General features: G+C 41.8%; 1 protein-coding gene across 2 annotated transcripts in view; it reads right to left on the reverse strand.

Annotated features, from left to right (window-relative positions):
* Positions 1 to 19,306, reverse strand: part of LOC126108676 (poly [ADP-ribose] polymerase tankyrase-1-like) — a 232,661-nt gene that overhangs the window by 18,796 nt on the left and 194,559 nt on the right. Inside the window, exon 2 of one of the 2 annotated variants that reach the window (XM_049913986.1) lies at positions 16,207 to 16,783. The exons of the other annotated variant lie outside the window; for it this stretch is intronic. Coding sequence (XP_049769943.1) covers positions 16,207 to 16,783 — 577 coding nt within the window. The remainder of the gene's footprint in view (positions 1 to 16,206; positions 16,784 to 19,306) is intronic. 2 annotated transcript variants of the gene reach the window in all.

The following is a 19,306-nucleotide window of genomic DNA, read 5'->3' on the forward strand; positions in this document are numbered from 1 at the left end:
AAGTCGATTTTTTTTAAATTTTTGACATCCTGCCGCTTAGGAGACAGGAATCGGACTATAGGGGGAAGAAATTGGAGACAGGTATCTAAAAATCTCTTTGGGCTCTTTCGTCGCTGTTGTCTGTCAGAATGATGCGAAAATAAACACAGAACACGAAGAAATGGGATATAAATCAAGAAGGGGATCAATTATGCCAGTGATATGATGTTGTGCAAGGTTGTTGGTTTGTGGGATGTCGCTTCCGAACATTATTGATGGCCCAAAACAACACAGGGACCGCAACGCTCTCGTGACGTGATAGCACATGGGGAATGGCTCCTGTTACGCCCTGGGGCCACGATTACGACAGTCTAAGTCGTCTACCGCCCCAGGCAACGCGTCGCCCCCTGGGTGAACGGCAGACAGCCTGGCGGCTGCACCGGGGGTCACCACTGGGTGAGGCGAATGCCGCGCCGAAAACTGGGGTCGACCTGCATGTCTGTGTACTGCGAGAGAAACTCGACAGCGTCGAACTGCTCCTTTGCCAAGCAGACTACCCTCACAAGGGGCGTCATTTCGGTCTCGCCGCTCACTACTCGCTATCAAAGACAACTGAGGCGTAAGGTATTTATGGTATAATGTAAAAGTTGATCTATGAATACTAGATGTAGACATGTAACATATAGGGATTAATTCTTATCACTTTACTGTTCCATCAAGTCGTTAGACTTCCACGAGTCTTAGACAGAGTGCTCGTACGCCGTTGCCGAGTAATAGCTGCTCTGCGAGTTTTTTCTGTATGTTGGTATTTTAATGTCTCACAAGGAGGTGACAAAATAGCCAAATACAGTATGTCTACAAGGCACAATGTCGTTGATAAATATTGCACAATATGAAACGAATGAGGTACGATAGAAGACAGTTACCGAATTTTCAGATGTTTATGTGAATTTCGCCCACTCATGGTGAATAGAAAGAAACGCTTGTTGCTTACTTTCATGTTCCTTGCATCAAATTGCACGATAGATCATCATGTGGACGAATCAGTCATTTTAGATGCAAATTGCCAGTTCATTTATACGTCTATTTGTACTCTAAACATCACCATACAATTACTATTCTTTTTCCCCAAAATGGTAACAAGAAATACAAATTGAGTTATCAGTTCCCACCCATAACTTTTTACACATTACTAACATAGAAAGTCTTCTACAGAGTAGAAGGAGTTCTCAAGCAGAAACTTTCTCAATTTATTTCCAAATTTTACCATACTGTCAGTTACACATTTTATATCACAGGGTAAGTGGTCAAAATTTTTTGTTCAGACCTTAATGGCAACCTAAAGAAAAACTTAATGTTCAGTAATGAATGTAATTTTTTCTTCTATTATTGTATTCATGTACCTCATGATTCCTTTTGAACTATAGTAGATTGTTTACAACAAGCTTCATGAGGGAATAAATATACTGTGAAGTGGTAGTCAGTAGGCCCAACTCCTTAATCAGATGGCTACAAGACGATCGCGCGTTAGCGCCACATATTATTGTTACAACTCGTTTTTGGGAAATGAAGACCTTCTTTCTTAAAGATGAATTACCCCAGAACATTATACCATATGACATTGCTGAATAAAAAGAAGCAAAATATGTCAACTTACTGATTTATCTCTTTTCAAAATTTGCTATGATACTGAGTGCAAATGTAGCGAAGCTAAGTTTTTTTTAGGAGTTCCCAAATTTATGTTTTTCCAATTAAAATTCTCATCAATATGGACACCGAAGAATTTGAAAATTTTCCACCTTATGTATTACTTCACCACCATGTGTTACACTTATCACTGATGCAGTACCCCCAGAGGTGCAGAACTGTATATAATGTGTCTTTGTGAAATTCAGGGTGAGACAATTTGCAGAAACCAAAAAATGATACTTTTGAGAACTTTGTTTACCATATCTTCCAGTTCAGTATTAATACTGAGAGTGATAACAATACTGTTGTCATCTGCAAAAAGAACTAATTCTGCTTGCTGTACATTAGATGGTAGATCATTAACATATATGAAAAACAGTAGTAGACCTAAGATCGAGCCTTGGGGAACCCCATATGTGATTTCCACCCAGTCAGAATTATGTCCCTGAATTCTGTTGGTTGAATTACTACTAAATACAGCTTTTTGAAACCTTTTGGTTAGATGTGATAAGATGCATTGCTTGACAACACCATCAACCCTACAAAATTTATCTAGCAGTATATTATTATTTACACCATCAAATGCCTCGGATAGGTCAGAGAAAATACCCACCGGTGCTGTTTTGTTATTTAATGCTTGTACTATCTGGTGTGTGAACATTTAAATGGCATTCTCAGTAGAGCACCCCTTCTGAAAGGCCAACTGTGATTTGGTGACAATATTATTGTTGCCAAGGTGTGATAATCTTCTACAATACATCACCTTCTCAAAAATGTCGGTAAATGATATAAACAGTGAAACAGGTCGGTAGTTGCTGATGTCTCTCTTATCTGTGAAATAAAAGGTGTCACATTCAAATTCAAAACTGAACGCTATTCAGTCTGTGAATCCAAAGAAGAGTGAAGATACCGATTGAAACAAGTTTACTGTTACAAGTCACTGGTGTAGAATTAATAATGCGATGTGTGACAGATAAAATTGAAGCATACCGAAAAAGTGGTGAGATGTCATTCTGGCTTCTTACACAAACACACCATCAGCTGCAGTGTAACTGATCAGGGTTTCAAATCTCCATAACAGGCAGACCGGACACCACAGCACGTTTATATAACGCCCGTGAACAGTGTCAGATGTTGTGTGATACTTGTGAAGGATACAGAGACACTTTCTACGCATGTGTTATCTGCAACTGACATAATTTGGAAGCTGCTCCACTTTTGATCTCCAGTTGCGTGGCTGGTCTAATTGTGCAGCAATAAGATTTTGGGGCATTTAGATGTTACAATGTAGCAGTGTTGAGTTGCACATGACCACGAGGGCAGGCATTATCGTTGTCAAGGTTACAGTCTAACACGTCTGGTCAGGACAAGGGAAGAATGCCATATTGCATACCAGGCTCACAGTGACCCCTTTGCAACTGTACCTACCATCTGAGACCAAATAACGGTCTTTTATCACCAATGTGTTATCCTGCACCATGGTTCAGGGATTCATTTATTGCTTCATTTATTTATTTATGTCATTTTCGCTATACCCTCTTGGGTGGAACAGCGATCATTGCAATTTATAAATAACAGACTCATTAGCCAGAACATTATGATCACCTGCCTATCATCGATTAAACGTGTACGGGCAATAGCAGCGTCACTTTATGAGGAATGACTGCTAGTCAGACGCATGCACAGTCGATGTAGGATCAGCAAATGTGCTGTCCATCTGTAGATGGGGAAGGTATGCTATATGTCTCAGTTTGAAGGAGGGAATTTTATGATGACCTGAACGCTCATCACGATCATTTCGGAATGCACGATTTGTTGAGTGTTCGAGGACCACTGTAGTGAGTGCCTTCGACATGTGGCGAAACCAAGGTGAAACTATGTCCAGACGTCATGGGGTTGGGTGGCCATTCCTCATTACATTCTCGAATGTTGTAGGCTGGGCACACTGGTAGAACGCGACAGACAGTGCAGGCTACAAGTGTGTCTGAACACACAGTACCCTCAAGACTCCTAACAGTGTTCCGCTGCAGCTGACAACCCATACATTTGTCAATGTTAACACCATGACATCAGCAACTATGACTGAAATGGGCACATTAGCAGCTCCTGGGAACCTATGCTGTGGGACAGAGAGAAATTGGCGCTGGTTCCTTTGTGCTCTAGGGAAATTCACCTTGACATTCATAGGTCCAGTAGAGATTGTTCAAGGCACCATGATGGCCAACAAATAATATACTCTTGTTTCAGAACACATACTCCTCTTCATGAGGATCATGTTTCACAATGGCAGTGGCGTTTTTCAACAAGGTAATGCACCATACCACAAGGAATGGAAGTGATGAAGTATTTCGAGGAACAGAGTGGCGAGTTTCAATTAATGTGCTCGCCCTACAACTCACCAGATGGGAATCTGATTGAACACATCTGGAATGTGCCTCGACGTGGCATAAGAGCTCATTCCCCCCGTGAGGAATTATTGGGAATTAGGTGCCTTGTGTGGGCAGTGTGGTGCCAGTTCCCTTCCAGACCATGATGCGTCACTACTGCTATCCATTGCAAAGGTGGACATATCAAGTATTACGTAGGTGATTATAATGTTCTGGCTGATGAGTGTTTATGTTTTAGTCCTTAGTAACTGTTTTCATTTAGCCTACTGGTTACTGGTTTTGGTACACAATACCACCTCAGGACATCCTCTGCCATGCTCTCGGGAAACTACTAAGTACCTCAAATATGTCAAGCTTGTTTTTCTTCTATTTCTTTCTTATTTTGAACATTATAATATGGTATGTCTGAAATAAAAGATTTTCTCTGTCCTTTTTCTGTCTACCAGTATGCTCCAACATTTATATGGATATCGATGTGGTGCTCTACATAGAGGCATTCGTTATTTCAAATCATCTTGCCTAATTTTACTATTTCATTTTACATATTGCTATTAACACTACAATGAGAACTGATACTGTAATTGTAGTAATAAACAATATAACTCTTACAACTATTGAAAGCCCCTATTAATACTACATCACCATGAATTTTCTCTAGAAGCTACAACTACTACTGTTACTACTATGTTACTACTGACAGTTGTTACTAATATTAACACTAATAGAAATGCTTATACTGCAGTCACAAAAGATAACGTTATATCTTACTGCCTTGAATAGCTTTGCTCTTTCCATATACAGTAGTCTAAGGTGGACGCACACACACACGCAATTTATTAGAAGGTGGGGTCAAATAAAAGCAGCCAGAGATTAGAGTTCTATAGTACAAAGCAATACAACAGAGGAAAGTAAATACAGCACTAAGATGACTATAGTAGCTGTTGAAAATGACCACCATTCATCTCTTGATGCTTTTGGGCCCTGGTCGGTAGGTTGCTGAAGACGGATCGAAGGTTGGATGCTTGAACTGCTGCAGTCTCATCTGGAGTGTTCTGCTGCAGTTCTGATAACTGTGAGGGTTGTTGTGATTGACTCTGCTCTTGAGGGCTCTCGTGCAGTGTAATAACACACTGACAGATCAGGTGACAAAGATGGCCAGGTAGGGCCCCAACTAGGCTGCCCTCTGTTAACAACTGTGAATCATGAAATTGTGTATCTGTCTCAAAGGTTCGGCTTGCTGTATGACCAGTTGCTCCATCTTCTTGGAAGTAAATGAACGCGTTTCCCTCCTCCATTAATGCTGCCACAAATAGCTCCAAAATGTTGGCAATGTGATGGGCCAAAGTCAGCAGCTGATTGAAGAATGTGAAACCAGTAATGCTGTGTACAGACATTGCACACCAAAATCCAACCTTATGATCGTGCAAAGGTGTTTCGCGGAAGTTCTGCTGACTCTCTGCTACCCAGGACCTGTGATTGTGTTAGTTGATGTAACAACTCAGCTGAAATTAGTCTCCATCAGACATAAAGAAAAGATACATGTCCAAGCCATTCATCGTTATCCCAGTGAATGGACATTCACAAATGTGGAGGTGCTTAGGAACATCTGCTGGTTTTAATGCATGACCAACAGACATGCGGTAGGGATATACAGGGTGGTCCATTGATAGTGACCAGGCCAAATATCTCACGAAATAAGCATCAAACGAAAACACTACAGAGAGAGATACTCGTCTAACTTGAACTGGGGAATCCAGATGGCGCTATGGTTGGCCCGTTAGATGGCACTGCCATAGGTCAAACGGATATCAACTGCGTATTTTTAAATAGTAACCCACATTTTTTATGACATATTAGTGTAGTACGTAAAGAAATATCAATGTTTTAGGTGGACCACTTTTTTCGTTTTGTGATAGATGGCGCTGTAATAGTCACAAACGTACAAGTACGTGGTATCACGTAACATTCCGCCAGTGCGGACGGTATTTGCTTCGTCATGCACTACCCATGTTAAAATGGACCGTTTACGAATTGCGGAAATGGTCGATATCTTGTTGACATATGGCTATTGTGATCAAAATGCCAAACGGCGTGTGCTATGAATGCTGCTCGGTGTCCTGGACGAAATTATCCAAGTGTCCGGACCGTTCGCCGGATAGTTAGCATACGTTATTTAAGGAAAGTGTTCAGCCACATGTGAAACGTCAACCACGACCTGCAAGAAATGATGATGCCCAAGTAGATGTTTTAGCTGCTGTCGCGGCTTATCGGCAAATCAGTAGCAGGCCAATTGCGCGGGAATCGGGAATCTCAAAAACGTCGGTGTTGAGAATGCTACATCAACATCGATTGCACCCGTTCCATATTTCTGTCCACCAGGAATTGCATGGCGACAACTTTGAACGTCGTGTATAGTTCTGACATTGGGCACAAGAGAAATTACGGGATGATACTACAAGATGTTTCACTGCATGACAGACTGGCGATGTACTTCCAACATTATGAATGTCCGGCACATAGCTCGCGTACGGTTGAAGCGGTATTGAATAGCATATTTCATGACAGGTGGATTGTTCGTCGAAGCACCATACCATGGCCCGCACGTTCACCGGATCTGACGTCCCCGGATTTCCTTGTGGGGAAAGTTGACGGATGTTTGCCATCTTGATCCACCGACAACGCCTGACAACATGCATCAGCGCATTGTCAATGCATATGCAAACATTAAGGAAGGCGAACTACTCGCTGTTGAGAGGAATGTCGTTACACGTATTGTCAAATGCATTGAGGTTGACGGAAATCATTTTGAGTATTTATTGCATTAATGTGGTATTTACAGGTAATCATGCTGTAACAGCATATGTTTTCAGAAATGATAAGTTCACAAACGTATATGTATCGCATTGGAGCAACCGCAATAAAATGTTTAAACGTACTTACTTTCTGTATTTTAATTTAAAATACTACCTGTTGTGAACTGTTCGTCTAAAATTGTGAGCCATATGTCTGTGACCATTACAGCGCCATCTATTACAAAGCGAGAAAAGAGGCCTAACTAAAACCTTCATATTGCTTTACGTACTACACGAATATGTAATAAAAAATGGGGGTTCCTATTTTAAAAACCGCAGTTGATATCCGTTTGACCTATGGCAGAGCCATCTAGCGGACCAACCATTGCGCCATCTGGTTTCCCCCTTCAAGCTAGACAAGTTTTTTCATTTGACGCTTATTTTGTGAGATATTTGGCCCAGTCAGTCAATGGACCACCCTGAATATGCAGGTCTGCATAATCAGTGTGATATCATGGTCTCTTGTGACAGGTGTTGGATTGATTTGGTAGGTCTCTGAAACATTTTCTGGCGCACTGCAGCCATGTTTTGTGGTGTGCAGGGGAGTTTAGGCATCTTTTTTTACTGATTCAAAACAGATCCTGTTTGACAGCACTTTCAGATTAAGTTTTGCATGGGACTCGTTGCTCACACTTTAACACCACCAAATTTTGCAGAAAACAACTGACCACACCGTTTCCATTACTTCGTTCTCACATAACTTTTCACAACGAACGCCTGCTGCTCCAATGAGAGTACCATCGCCCCCTTTGCTCTGCTCCACTCACACTGGCACAGCCCGCACTACAATCTGAACTGATGTGGATCACGTGGTGGATCACATGGCGTGCATGTCACAGGGTGTAGCTACATGCATATATTCAAGTGCAAACCTATCCAACCTCCCAAGCCACTTTAATTTGCTCCACCCTGTACTAACAGAAGTATCTAAGGTCTCTCTAGGTTTGCAGCCAGATTGGCCACGCTATCATGTCCGGCAATATTTTACTGCCTCGAGACAGCATTGCAACCGATCAAAGTGTATCACTTATATTTCACTCATTTTTCTAATCTTCTTAGATACACTCGTGGTCACCTCCCTTAACACTTTTGTTATTGGACCAGCCAATCGCAGTAATGTATTGTTTTGTTCACAGTCCCTAAGGCCATGAGCATGTCTTCCTCTTCGCTGCATTGGTGTCAGAGACTACTAGCAGATGGACTATGGAATTATTGAGTCATCATGTGTAGCTGTCATTACTAGCAACACAGAATATAATGCATAGACTACTGGCATTACAGCAATGAATCACATTTTTTACTGGCCCAGTTGAGCATCTTTAGGCACTATGGCGGCGACCTTGGTAGAGGTCGCATTCTTCCTGTTTTCTGGAGACGTGCAGCAGTGTTACTTCTGGTGTCATGGTGTGTGGAACCACTGGGTATGACGTCAGCTCAAGACTCATACTGACTGAGGACACTGTCAGCACAATGGTACGCCACTGACATCCCGTGTCCCTATTTGCTGCCTCTCTTGCAACAGTGTTGTGACATCAACAATCAACAGGAAAATGCTGACCCACACATGGGATGTATCTGCATGAATTGTCTGCATGACGTTGAAATACCCCCATGTCCCGAAAGACATCCAGATCTAACAAGTAGGATCATGTCAGGTGTCAATCCATTGCAGTCGTAGTAACCGTGATATCAAGGACTAATTGCAATGGTTATGGGCCACTTTGCCTCAAGAGAGGGTATAATGACTTTAGGATGTTCTTCCCAACAGAACCAGTGCACGTGTCCAGGTAAGTGTGGTTGCAATGCCAAATTATAAATCGGTTCATGCCACTAAGTTCTGTGTAAATTTCATTGGATTTTTCAATGACTGATATAATGTCACATACTGTCTCAACCTGTGAATTATCATTTAGTTTCGTTTGCCCTTCCAGATACTTCAGTTCTTGTTGATGTAATGTATATTCAAACATCAATTCCACATGAAGTGATGTTCATAGTCTTATGTGGAGGTTATCTTTCCAGTCTTACATGCTTCACTTTCTGCAGACTCTACCTTTCACTTTTACAGCTGGTGAAGTCCATAAATTTATGTTCATCTCATATAGCAATGCACCAGCAACCTACTTCCACATCCATTCCCTTCAAGATTAATTTGGGAGATATATAACCAACAATGAAACTAGAAACTCCATCCACTACATTAATAAATACAGACACTTTGGAAAAGAATTTTAGCTTAGGAAACAATCCCCATACTACCACACTGAATGTACATAATGCAAAGAAAGATGTTGACATCGATTAAAACAATAAGTTTACTGTTAACCATTGCCATCTCTGCTTTTTAGAAACTAAAATTCGATTTTTTCACCATAACACTTCGCTAACGCCACTCTCCTCTAATTTGTTTAAAGATATGCTTATGTAGTGACAGAACTCACGACATGCCACAGACGGGGGCTGAGTGGGGACCTGTGGTCTGCACAGCTGTGTTGAGGGTCTGGCCACAGCCGCTGTGCTCACTGTGTGGCTGTATATTGGGGGTTGGTCCTGCTGTGTCCAGTGGCTGCCCCACATTGCAGAGGTAGACTGTTTCGATACATGTATTCACACAGGGACCACAGGGCAGCTATCCATCCACAGATAATGGGACCATACAGCCAAAGGCAACAGTGGGTCGACTAATCCACTAAGATAGATGACTTACCTAGTGAGACAATCAGTTTACACATTGCCTCTCATGAGTTCCTCATACTAGCAGTTTAACATACCAAGTTACAATCACTCAGAAATTAGATTGGCATAACGTTTAAATTTACTTAATTTGCTACTATGTCCATCAGATGGTGTTTTTAGGTCATATGCTACAGACTGGGCGGTAGGGGCAACATAGAGTAAATATGGTGACAGATACTTCTGAAATGACTGGGGAAGGAAATTCAGAGAAAAATGGAGCACATTATTTATCATATTACGAAGCTACTGCAGTAAAAATTTCACTTCCATTAAAACCTTTATCACAGAATTGAAACTTCGGCCAATAGATTTATTTGATTCACACTGGCCAATGAGCACTCACACGAAACAGGTGAACATTGAATAGTACCTGACTGGGAGGCTGAACGAGTCTATGAGTATGATCAGCAAAATAAGAAGACACAGTAATTTTATATATATATATATATATATATATATGCCTAAGGGCTGATTACAGGTTGACTCCCACTGAAATCAAGAATTTGGTTTGGTTAATGGGTTCAGTGTAATGATACTGTATTAGTATATGTCATGGATACAAGAATGATTGAGTATGATTGAAAACCATGAGAAATAGGTTACATAAGGCAATGCACCAAATATATCTCAGTAAAGATTCATGAAATCATGCTTACACATAGAAAGTAGAGAAAGTCCATTGTGCCTTCTTCAAGTTAGAAGAAGATACAGGCAAATATCTGGAGACTGCAAGATAGTCACTGAAGTGTTTGAGTGTGTATGTGTGTGTGTGTTTTTTATATTAGTGCATATAATTTAAATATAAGTGAAATGCACAGACAAAGGAACTATGCTACATATGCCAGTTGATGGAAATTTGTATATAGTGTGATAACGAGTGAAAAAGTTGTGGCTGGTGTCTGGACGACGTGCAATTTACAAGTGGTGCTTATGAAGCAAGTGTTGTCATGGAAAAATACAAGCATTTCCAGAGCTCTGCAAACAATGCTACATGTAGGAGCGGTGTTCAATGGCAGTAACTGTTTGGAGATACGTGTATCAAATGAGAACTATGTTACTGAAGATGTGGCTGCTTCTACTTTTGTCACTTGTAGTTGTGAATGTGTGTGTGTTGGTTAACGTTTGTGATTTCTCACGAAGAAACAGGGCGATGGATTTACGAATGACGTAAGAAGAGAGGCTTCATGTATATGCACGTAATGTGGATGGATACTTGTGTGTGAACTGGTTGTCATGGTAAGCAGATGAATAGCTACAATGCAGTAGTGTACATAGCATGAGTCAATGAAGAAGATACTGGTTGGGTCTTGTGACATGCACGCTATTTGAGTTAAGAAGTGGATTTCCCAACGTTACTTCTAAATAATTCAGATAGAATTATATATTTAAAGTTAATGTATAAATAATAGGCATCTTGAAAACATGGCTGTGTCGATAAGCATTTTCATTCAAACATTGAATTTCGTTTAAAATTATGGAATACACTTCTGTAACAATAAAAATAAATGAGAAATGAATCATTGAGTGTAAGGATTATTATGTGAAGGATATGAATTCCAGTTTTTGAAGCAGCTCAGTAAGTGGTGCATAAATATTCAGATACATCTAAAAATAAAAGTAATTTATGATAATTACCAGCACTAGCATTGTAGTGAGTATTTATAATGTGATATGTTCATAAAAAAGAACAGAAGTACCTAAAGATCTCTTTCATTTTGACGTGGTTGGGGATGGACCAATAACTGGAACAGGTCAGAAAAGGAAAACACTAAGTTCTACCAGAAGAAAACACTGCAGGACTAATATTTACAAAAACCACAGGGAAAATTAAGCAAAGACTGGTCAGTAGATATTTGACAGACCCTCCTCTAAGAGCCAAGTACGGAGTTTTCACACAAAAAAGCGCCTTCCTTTGTGTGTTGCACAAGGGAGTGCACTGAAGTATGGCAATGTCATGGGAAAGAACAGACTAGAATCAGGAAGGAAATGTGAAGGAAGACAGAGCATTATGTGGAGCTGCCTGAAGCGGCAGAGCTATGGTGAAACCCGGTCGCCTTTCTTGTGAGGTGGTCATGTGGTGTTTAAGAATTATGTTTTTATATCATCTTCTTCAAGGGAGATGTTCCAAATATGCTACGATTGAGAATGACAACATATTCCTTAGAGATTAGTAAACTTCCAAAAAGTTTTTTCTAATTCCCCTCGAATAGTTCTTTAGAGTTAATGAATTCTGTTACAGAAATTGTCAGCGAATCCCACATATATACCTAGAAAGTAAAAGGGAGATACACAACACACAAAACTGTTGTACTGATATGGGTGTAGCGACTAATGTGACTGACCACTACAACGAAGATTTCAGGTTTTACAGAATGGAAACATCACGAATGGGGAATTTAAAATACCTTGAACTGTGCTGCAGCATTCTAAGATACACTATGTGATCAAAAGTATCCAAACACCTGGCTGATATTGAATTACAAGTTTGTGGCGCCCTCTATAGGTAATGCTAGAATACAATATGGTGTCGGCCGACCATTAGCCTTGATGACAGCTCCTACTCTCACAGGCATACGTTGAATCAGGTGCTGGAAGGTTTCTTGGGGAATGCCAGCCCATACTTCATGGAGTGGAGCACTGAGGAGAGGTATCTTTGTCAGTCGGCAAGGCCTGGCACGATGTTGGTGTTCCAAGACATCACGAGAAGTTCTTTAGGATTCAGGTCAGCACTCTGTGCAGGCCAGTCCATTACAGGAATATTACTGAGGTGTAACCACTCCGCCCCAAGCCATGCATTCAGAACAGGTGTTTGATCGGGTTGAAAGATGCAATCACCACCCACGAATTGCTCTTCATCATAACTGCCTCCGAAGTTCACTGTTGGCACTAAACACACTGGCAGATGACGTTCACTAAGCATTCGTCACACCCACTCCCTGCCATCGGATGGCAACATTGTGTACCGTGATTCGTCACTCCACACAACGTTTTTCCACGGTTCTGTCGTACAATGCGAGACATTGTTTGCATTTACTGGTATGATGTGTGGCCTATTAGCAGCCACACGACCATGAAATCCGAGTTCTGTCACCTCCCGCCTAACTGCCATACTACTTGCAGTGGATCGTGATGCAGTTTGGAATTCCTATGTGATCATATGGATAGATGTCTGCCTATCACACATTAAGACCCTCTTCAACTGTCTGCGGTCTCTGTCGGTCAACAGATGAGGTCGGCCTATATGCTTCGGTGCTGTACGTGTCCCGTCACGTTCCCACTTCACTATCACATCGGAGACAGTGACCTAGGGATGTGCAGGAGTATGGAAATCTCGCGTACACATGTATGACACAAGTGACACCCAATCACCTGACCACGTTCGAAGTCCATGAGTTCCGCGAAGCGCCCCATTGTGCTCTCTCACGATGTCTAATGACTACTGAGGTCACTGATATGGAGTACCTGGCAGAGGGTGGTAGCGCAGTGCACCTCATATGAAAAGCGTATGTTTTATGGGGAGTCCGGATACTTTTCACCACATAGTGTAGATGTTTCCCTGGTACTGGTAAGGAGCGACAGACTTGCTCCGCTTCTTCACCTTCACTTTACACAGTATAACGCCATTTATAGGTATCTCATTCCCAGAAGCAGGGGAGATAACAAACGAGAACCGAGGGTACTTTGAAGGAAGAGGTTTAAGGTAGCATGTACAGCACAGAGAACAGAGCGGGCTTTCCCTAGCTGCCAACAGCACATGTCACTGTGGTGTCTGTCTGTGATCTGAGCAGTCCATCATTGTATCCATCACTAGAACGGAACCTGCAGTGGTCACACCTAATTTTCCTTTTTCTTCAAACATTTCAGGAGCTAACGTAAATAACAGCTTGTTGTACACATGCAATTCAATAGAAATGTTGACTGCAAATAAGACCTAAATAATCCATGTAGCTATGGAAATCTTGGCTATTGCATGATTCTCTTCCTGCTAACTTATCTGCCAACAAAAGATTTGATGAAAATGTTATTAGAATTCAACGAAAGCATTGTGAGCCATCAGAAAGTGCTATTTCTATTTCCAGTGTCTGTGTTTATGGCTCTACTGTAAAATGGCCTTCAGACATCATTGCATGTTTGAAGAAACAAGTACTGCTTGAGCTACAGCTGCGTGAAGAACAAGAAACGTATTCACAATCGTGAATACGATGAGACTCCAACTGTACAGTTTACTGGTGATTAAAAAGCTTGATGTCAGACCTGGACTGGAATCTGAATTTCCCAATGTGCAAGTATGATCGCCGAACAACTTCGTCTATGCGAGGATGCTTCAATGACCGACCTAAAACTCCACATATCAACGTGAGTTTCCATGTCTTGCTGTAGAACAATCACTGTAACTCACACAGGAAGAAACTCACTTATTGTTGTCACGACCTTTGCCTGGGCATATGAATACTACTTACAGTGCCTGTGTTTAAAAACCTCCTATGGAATGTCCTTCAGACAAGGATGCATGTCTGAAGGAACAGACCCTGCTGCAGATCACACCTGTATTTAACATAAGAAATGTGTTTGCAGTTTAAAATACGATGAGATTCTCACTATACAATTTACTCATGACATTAGAAGATTTGTGCCAGACTGGGACCCGAACCTGGATTTCCCATTTTTTGCGAGCAGTGGCCTTAACAACTTCCTGGATCCAGGTTAGAGTGTCAGTATGGTAGAAATTTTACTATTTTGCCAACATATAGGGTAAATCACCTAATGCTTCCTCCAGAAATATTGCGGGTATTGAAAGTGCTATTCATCTGCTGTTTTCATACAGTGGATTGGTAGTCTGGAGCTCGTATTGTTAGTCAATCCATAGATTGTACTAATACCTAGGAGGTGTATTTGTTGTGACAAGATACACTTTTCTAAATAGACCTACTCCTATTGACATTAACAAACGAAGAGTAGCGTAGTTCAGAATGTCAGTGGTGTTTGTTGCAGGATCCAAGTACGAGTCGTTTACGAGATACCGTATTTGAAATGTTCGACATCGGCACTTGTTTGTGGCATTCAACCTGCTTAGTTGCGAAGTACAATGTCTTTATGTTTGCTTACTTCGAGCATGCATGTTCCTTGAGAGCATTTAGACAAGCTATTCAGTAGTGTGTGACAATCCAATGCAGACAACGCCGGTATTTGTATGACATACATTATGTGACCAAAGGTATCTGGACACCCCCAGAAACATTCATTTTTCATATTAGTTACATTGTGCTGATACCTACTGCGAGGTAGTCCATATTGGCGCCCTCAGTGGACATTACACACCGTGATACAGCAGAATGGGGCACTCCACGGAACTGACGGACTTCGAATGTGGTCAGGTGATTGATGTCTCACTTGTCATACGTCTGTATGCGAGATTTCTACACTCCTAAACATGCGTAGGTCCGATGTGATAGCGAAGTGGAAACGTGAAGGGACACATACAGCACAAAAGCGTACAGGCCGACCTCGTCTGTTGACTGACAGAGACTGCCGACAGTTGAAGAGGGTCGTAATCTGTAATAGGCACACATCTATCCAGAACATCACGCGGGAAATCGAAACTGCGTCGGTATCCACTACAAGTGCAATGACAGTTAGACGGGAGGTGACAATACTAGGATTTCATGGTCGAGCGGGTGTTCTTAAGCCACACATCACGATGGTAAATGTCAAATGACGCCTCGCCTGGTGTAAGAAGCGTAAGCATTGGACGATTGAACAGTGGAAAAACGTTGTGTGGAGTGACTAATCATGGTACACAATGTGCCAATCGGATGGAAAGGTGTGGGTATGGCGAATGCCCTGTGAATGCTCTCTGCCAGCATGTGTAGTGGCAACAGTAAAATTCGGAGGCGGTGGTTTTATGATATGGCCGTATTTGTCATGGAAGGTGCTTGCACCCCTTGTTGTTTTGCGTGGCACTATCACAGCACAGACCTACATTCATGTTTTAAGCGCCTTCTTGTTTCCAACTGTTCAAGAGCAGTTCGGGGATGGCGATTACATCTTTCAACATGAAAGAGCATCTTTTCATAATGCATGGGCTGTGGCCGAGTGGTTGCATGACAGTAACGTCTTTGTGAAGGGCTGGCCCGCACAGAGTCCTGACCTGAACGCTATAGAACACATCTGGGATATATTGAAACGCCAGCTTCGTGCCAGGTCTCACCGACCAACATCGATACCTCTCTTCAGTGCAGCACTCCGTGTAGAATGAGCTGCGATTCTCCAACAAACTATCCAGCACCTGATTGAACGTATGGCTGCGAGAGTGGAAGCTGAGATCAAGGCTAAGGGTGGACCAACACCAGACTGAAGTCCAACATTACTGATGGAGGGCCTCATATTCAGCCAGGTGTCTGGATACATTTGATCACATAGTGTATACAAGAAAATGGATATCAGTAGTAGTGTATTTTACTGCGCATGCACATCTAATTAAACTTTGTGGTGGACATTGTAGGCCTGGCAGTACACACACTTATCGCTGTGTAACGTGGAATTGTGACTTGTCTCACGCTTACCTGGTGTCTGTCGGTGTCTCTGCAATCAGATGAGTCAACTCCACAACAGTTTGTGGATCGTTAACTACAGCCTCAGTCCAACCCTGCGTCGCCATCACACGGAGCATGTGGGCCTTTATGAAGGCGACAGCGGCCTGCTTCAGCCTGTTGGCGGAATGCCTAATCGCGATAACACCTGCAGCTGCCGCAGTCTCGACAGACAGCTGGGCGACCACCTGTTGCTCACAGTGCGCTTTCAGTACCGACAGGCCGTATACGTCGGCGGCGACCAGCAGCTGTGGGGCCATGCTGGGCAGCTGGGGCACCTGCAGGGTGTAGAGGTATGCCAGCACCTGGCGCAGCACAGGACCCTCTGTGTCCGAGAGTACGAGCTGGCTGCTGCTGCCCTCTACAGTGACGCGACGGACCATGTCCGCAAACACGGGACTCCTGGCGGCTAAGACAGCCCTGTGAGCCACGAGCCGCGTGTCCCCAGCCAGCAGAGTAACCACAGCGCCGTCCCCAGCGTCCAGCAGAGCACCCAGATCCACGGCCGTGGCCTCCTCAGTCTCCTGAACTCGTCCCACTGTGAGGGATTCTGGAACACAGTTTCCCAAGGGACAGGTGGGAGTGGCTGCCAGTGCAGAGTTAATCATTTTATCAATTTAAAGGCATTTATAAAGCTGCCATCAGGATAAAATTCACACACAACATAGATTAAAGTGTGTAGATGAAGGAAATAATACTTTTAAAAATCTATTACATCTCCTCTTAAAACTTCCCTATTTGCTTGTAATAAATGCCATGGAAGGAATACAGGCCTCCTATCATTTGTCTCTTTGTACAATTACTTGCTCAAAGTATCAAAATGGAGATCTAGCACAAAACTAAGAGCATATTTTATTCAACACACAGTCCCAATTTCTGCACTTATTTAAGGAAACAATGATATTTTATGTCTGAAATCTGTACCCCTCTGCCCTTAACCGCTAGCCCAGCATGTTTCTCTCCAGGAACTGATACAGGGGATCAACTAACTGCTGTCACAGTCTGGAATGGCTTTCTAGAAACATGATATAGAAGTGGCGGGCTTCTCACATATTCCAATATGACAACACCCAATATTTTGTAGGGTAGTGGCATAACGGCCCCCTCCCCCCCTCCCCAGTGGATAAAATTAAATTTTATGTGGGGTACAAACAACTGTGTCCAACTGTGTTTCGCTCACAATACTAAATTATTTCTAAAAGATCATGTTTATCATTACTATTTCACAACAATGTAATAGTTATTACATAAGTTAACATTAATTAATTTTTATTTTCAAATAATAGAAGTAATGAATGACACAATGTGGTGCATGCTACAGCTTGTCAAACGAATGTATGAACTTCATCTTCCACACATAATCGTCCTGCTGCACACAATAGTTTTCACTTTGTACCATGATGGAGAAATCGAGACATATAGATCACATATGCTTCAATATCTCATAAAAATTTCTAGCAAATGACCAGAAATTTCGTCATCACTCAGTTCATAATAGTAAATGAAAAAATATTAAACTTCAACTCAACACTTACTATGTAGTGGCTACTATTGTAGTGTAAGATGTGTACAGTACTTTATTTTTATTATTGTTTGTGGCACCTAGTCAGACACAATGCGTTGACAAGTTAAAATCTTTCGATTTCTGACACTGCAGTAGTAAGGAGTCCAGCAATCAAGTGATTCAGAAACAGTAAGTAGAGTGCACGAATTTTCACTTGATTGATTTTAAGTAAAGGTGCAGGGTGAGGGTGACACAAGTTTCAATAGAGAGAGAAGTGGTGTAGAGGAAACAAGTTTTGTAGTAAGTGCATAACTTTACTGCAGACAGTTAACTTCCATTTTTGAGTAGTCTTAGACGCAATGAGAAAGGCTACATCATTACAAATCAGAAGTACCAATTGTATAATTGACACATTAGTCTGAGGTTTAATAAAACGTCTACAAAAGCTAAGTATCATTTATCTTTCATCACTTTCAAAATAAAAATGTTCGAAGGAAATATTCTTCTTAGTGGAGTTTAGTTAATTGCTAAAGATGATGACTTAGTGTGCGTGTTTGGGTGGGTAGGGGGGTGGGGTGGGGGAGGTGGAGCTCTAGCTAGTGTCTGTTTGCACTCTGGGATAATGGTCTCAGAAAGGTTGGGAGCCATTACTGTAGGGGGATATGTCAGGGCCAGTCATAGAGAATATGCCATATTTTCAACACACATTTTTTCCATCATTTGATAATTGATGACACCCTACCAAATTGTTGCAGATGGTACTGATAACTGACCTTAGTTCTAGCTGACTATGTCGAACATAGAAGAATTGGAATTAGAAATCTGTTAAATATTCCCTAGCGTAACATATAGACAAAGGGGAATTTGCCCTCAGATCCTAGAAAAACATTATACGATATTTGTCCTTAAAGGAGGAATGTCTTAAAATACGAAAATTACCGAAGTCTTAGCTTAGTTGAGAATTCCTTATCAAATAAAAGCTTCCACTGTCTTCGAACAATTGACACAGGATTATCAGAAAGTCAGTTTGGATTCGGGAAGAAGCGAAGAATCCAAGAAGGAGTAATATCATTAAACTTAATTTGAAATTGTAAATACATAGCTTTGGTACGTATACAGGAAACGTCTCATGATGTAAAATGGCCAAATAAAGTTTGAGGTACAGGAGAGAGTAGGAATATGCATAGAGAGATGTTATGTGGAAGCTGTATTATAAAAGAGAAGACTTCCATTGGAGTGCACTCTACACAGGTTCTACGCATGTTCACAAATGAGTCTGGCAGGGTGGTGTACTATAAACAATTACCTTTAATCTATTCAACGAACAGGTACTTGGGAGGGGGAGAAGTGTTACATGTAGTAATGGAGAATAGAGCAGGTATGCATGGCATAGCTGTTTTATCTGAAAGTGAATACAATCTAGTCCCATGCTAGTGGCCTCTGTCTGCATCATAACCAGAATTGTCCAAAAAGTGCACCTCCAGGGTGAATTTGGATAATCCATGAGTGGACATTGCACACCACACAGTCTCCCATTGAGGGTAAAGTGAGATCTCGATCGCCAAATAG

Source organism: Schistocerca cancellata, chromosome 11, assembly GCF_023864275.1.
Source record: "Schistocerca cancellata isolate TAMUIC-IGC-003103 chromosome 11, iqSchCanc2.1, whole genome shotgun sequence".
Lineage (NCBI taxonomy): Eukaryota > Metazoa > Arthropoda > Insecta > Orthoptera > Acrididae > Schistocerca > Schistocerca cancellata.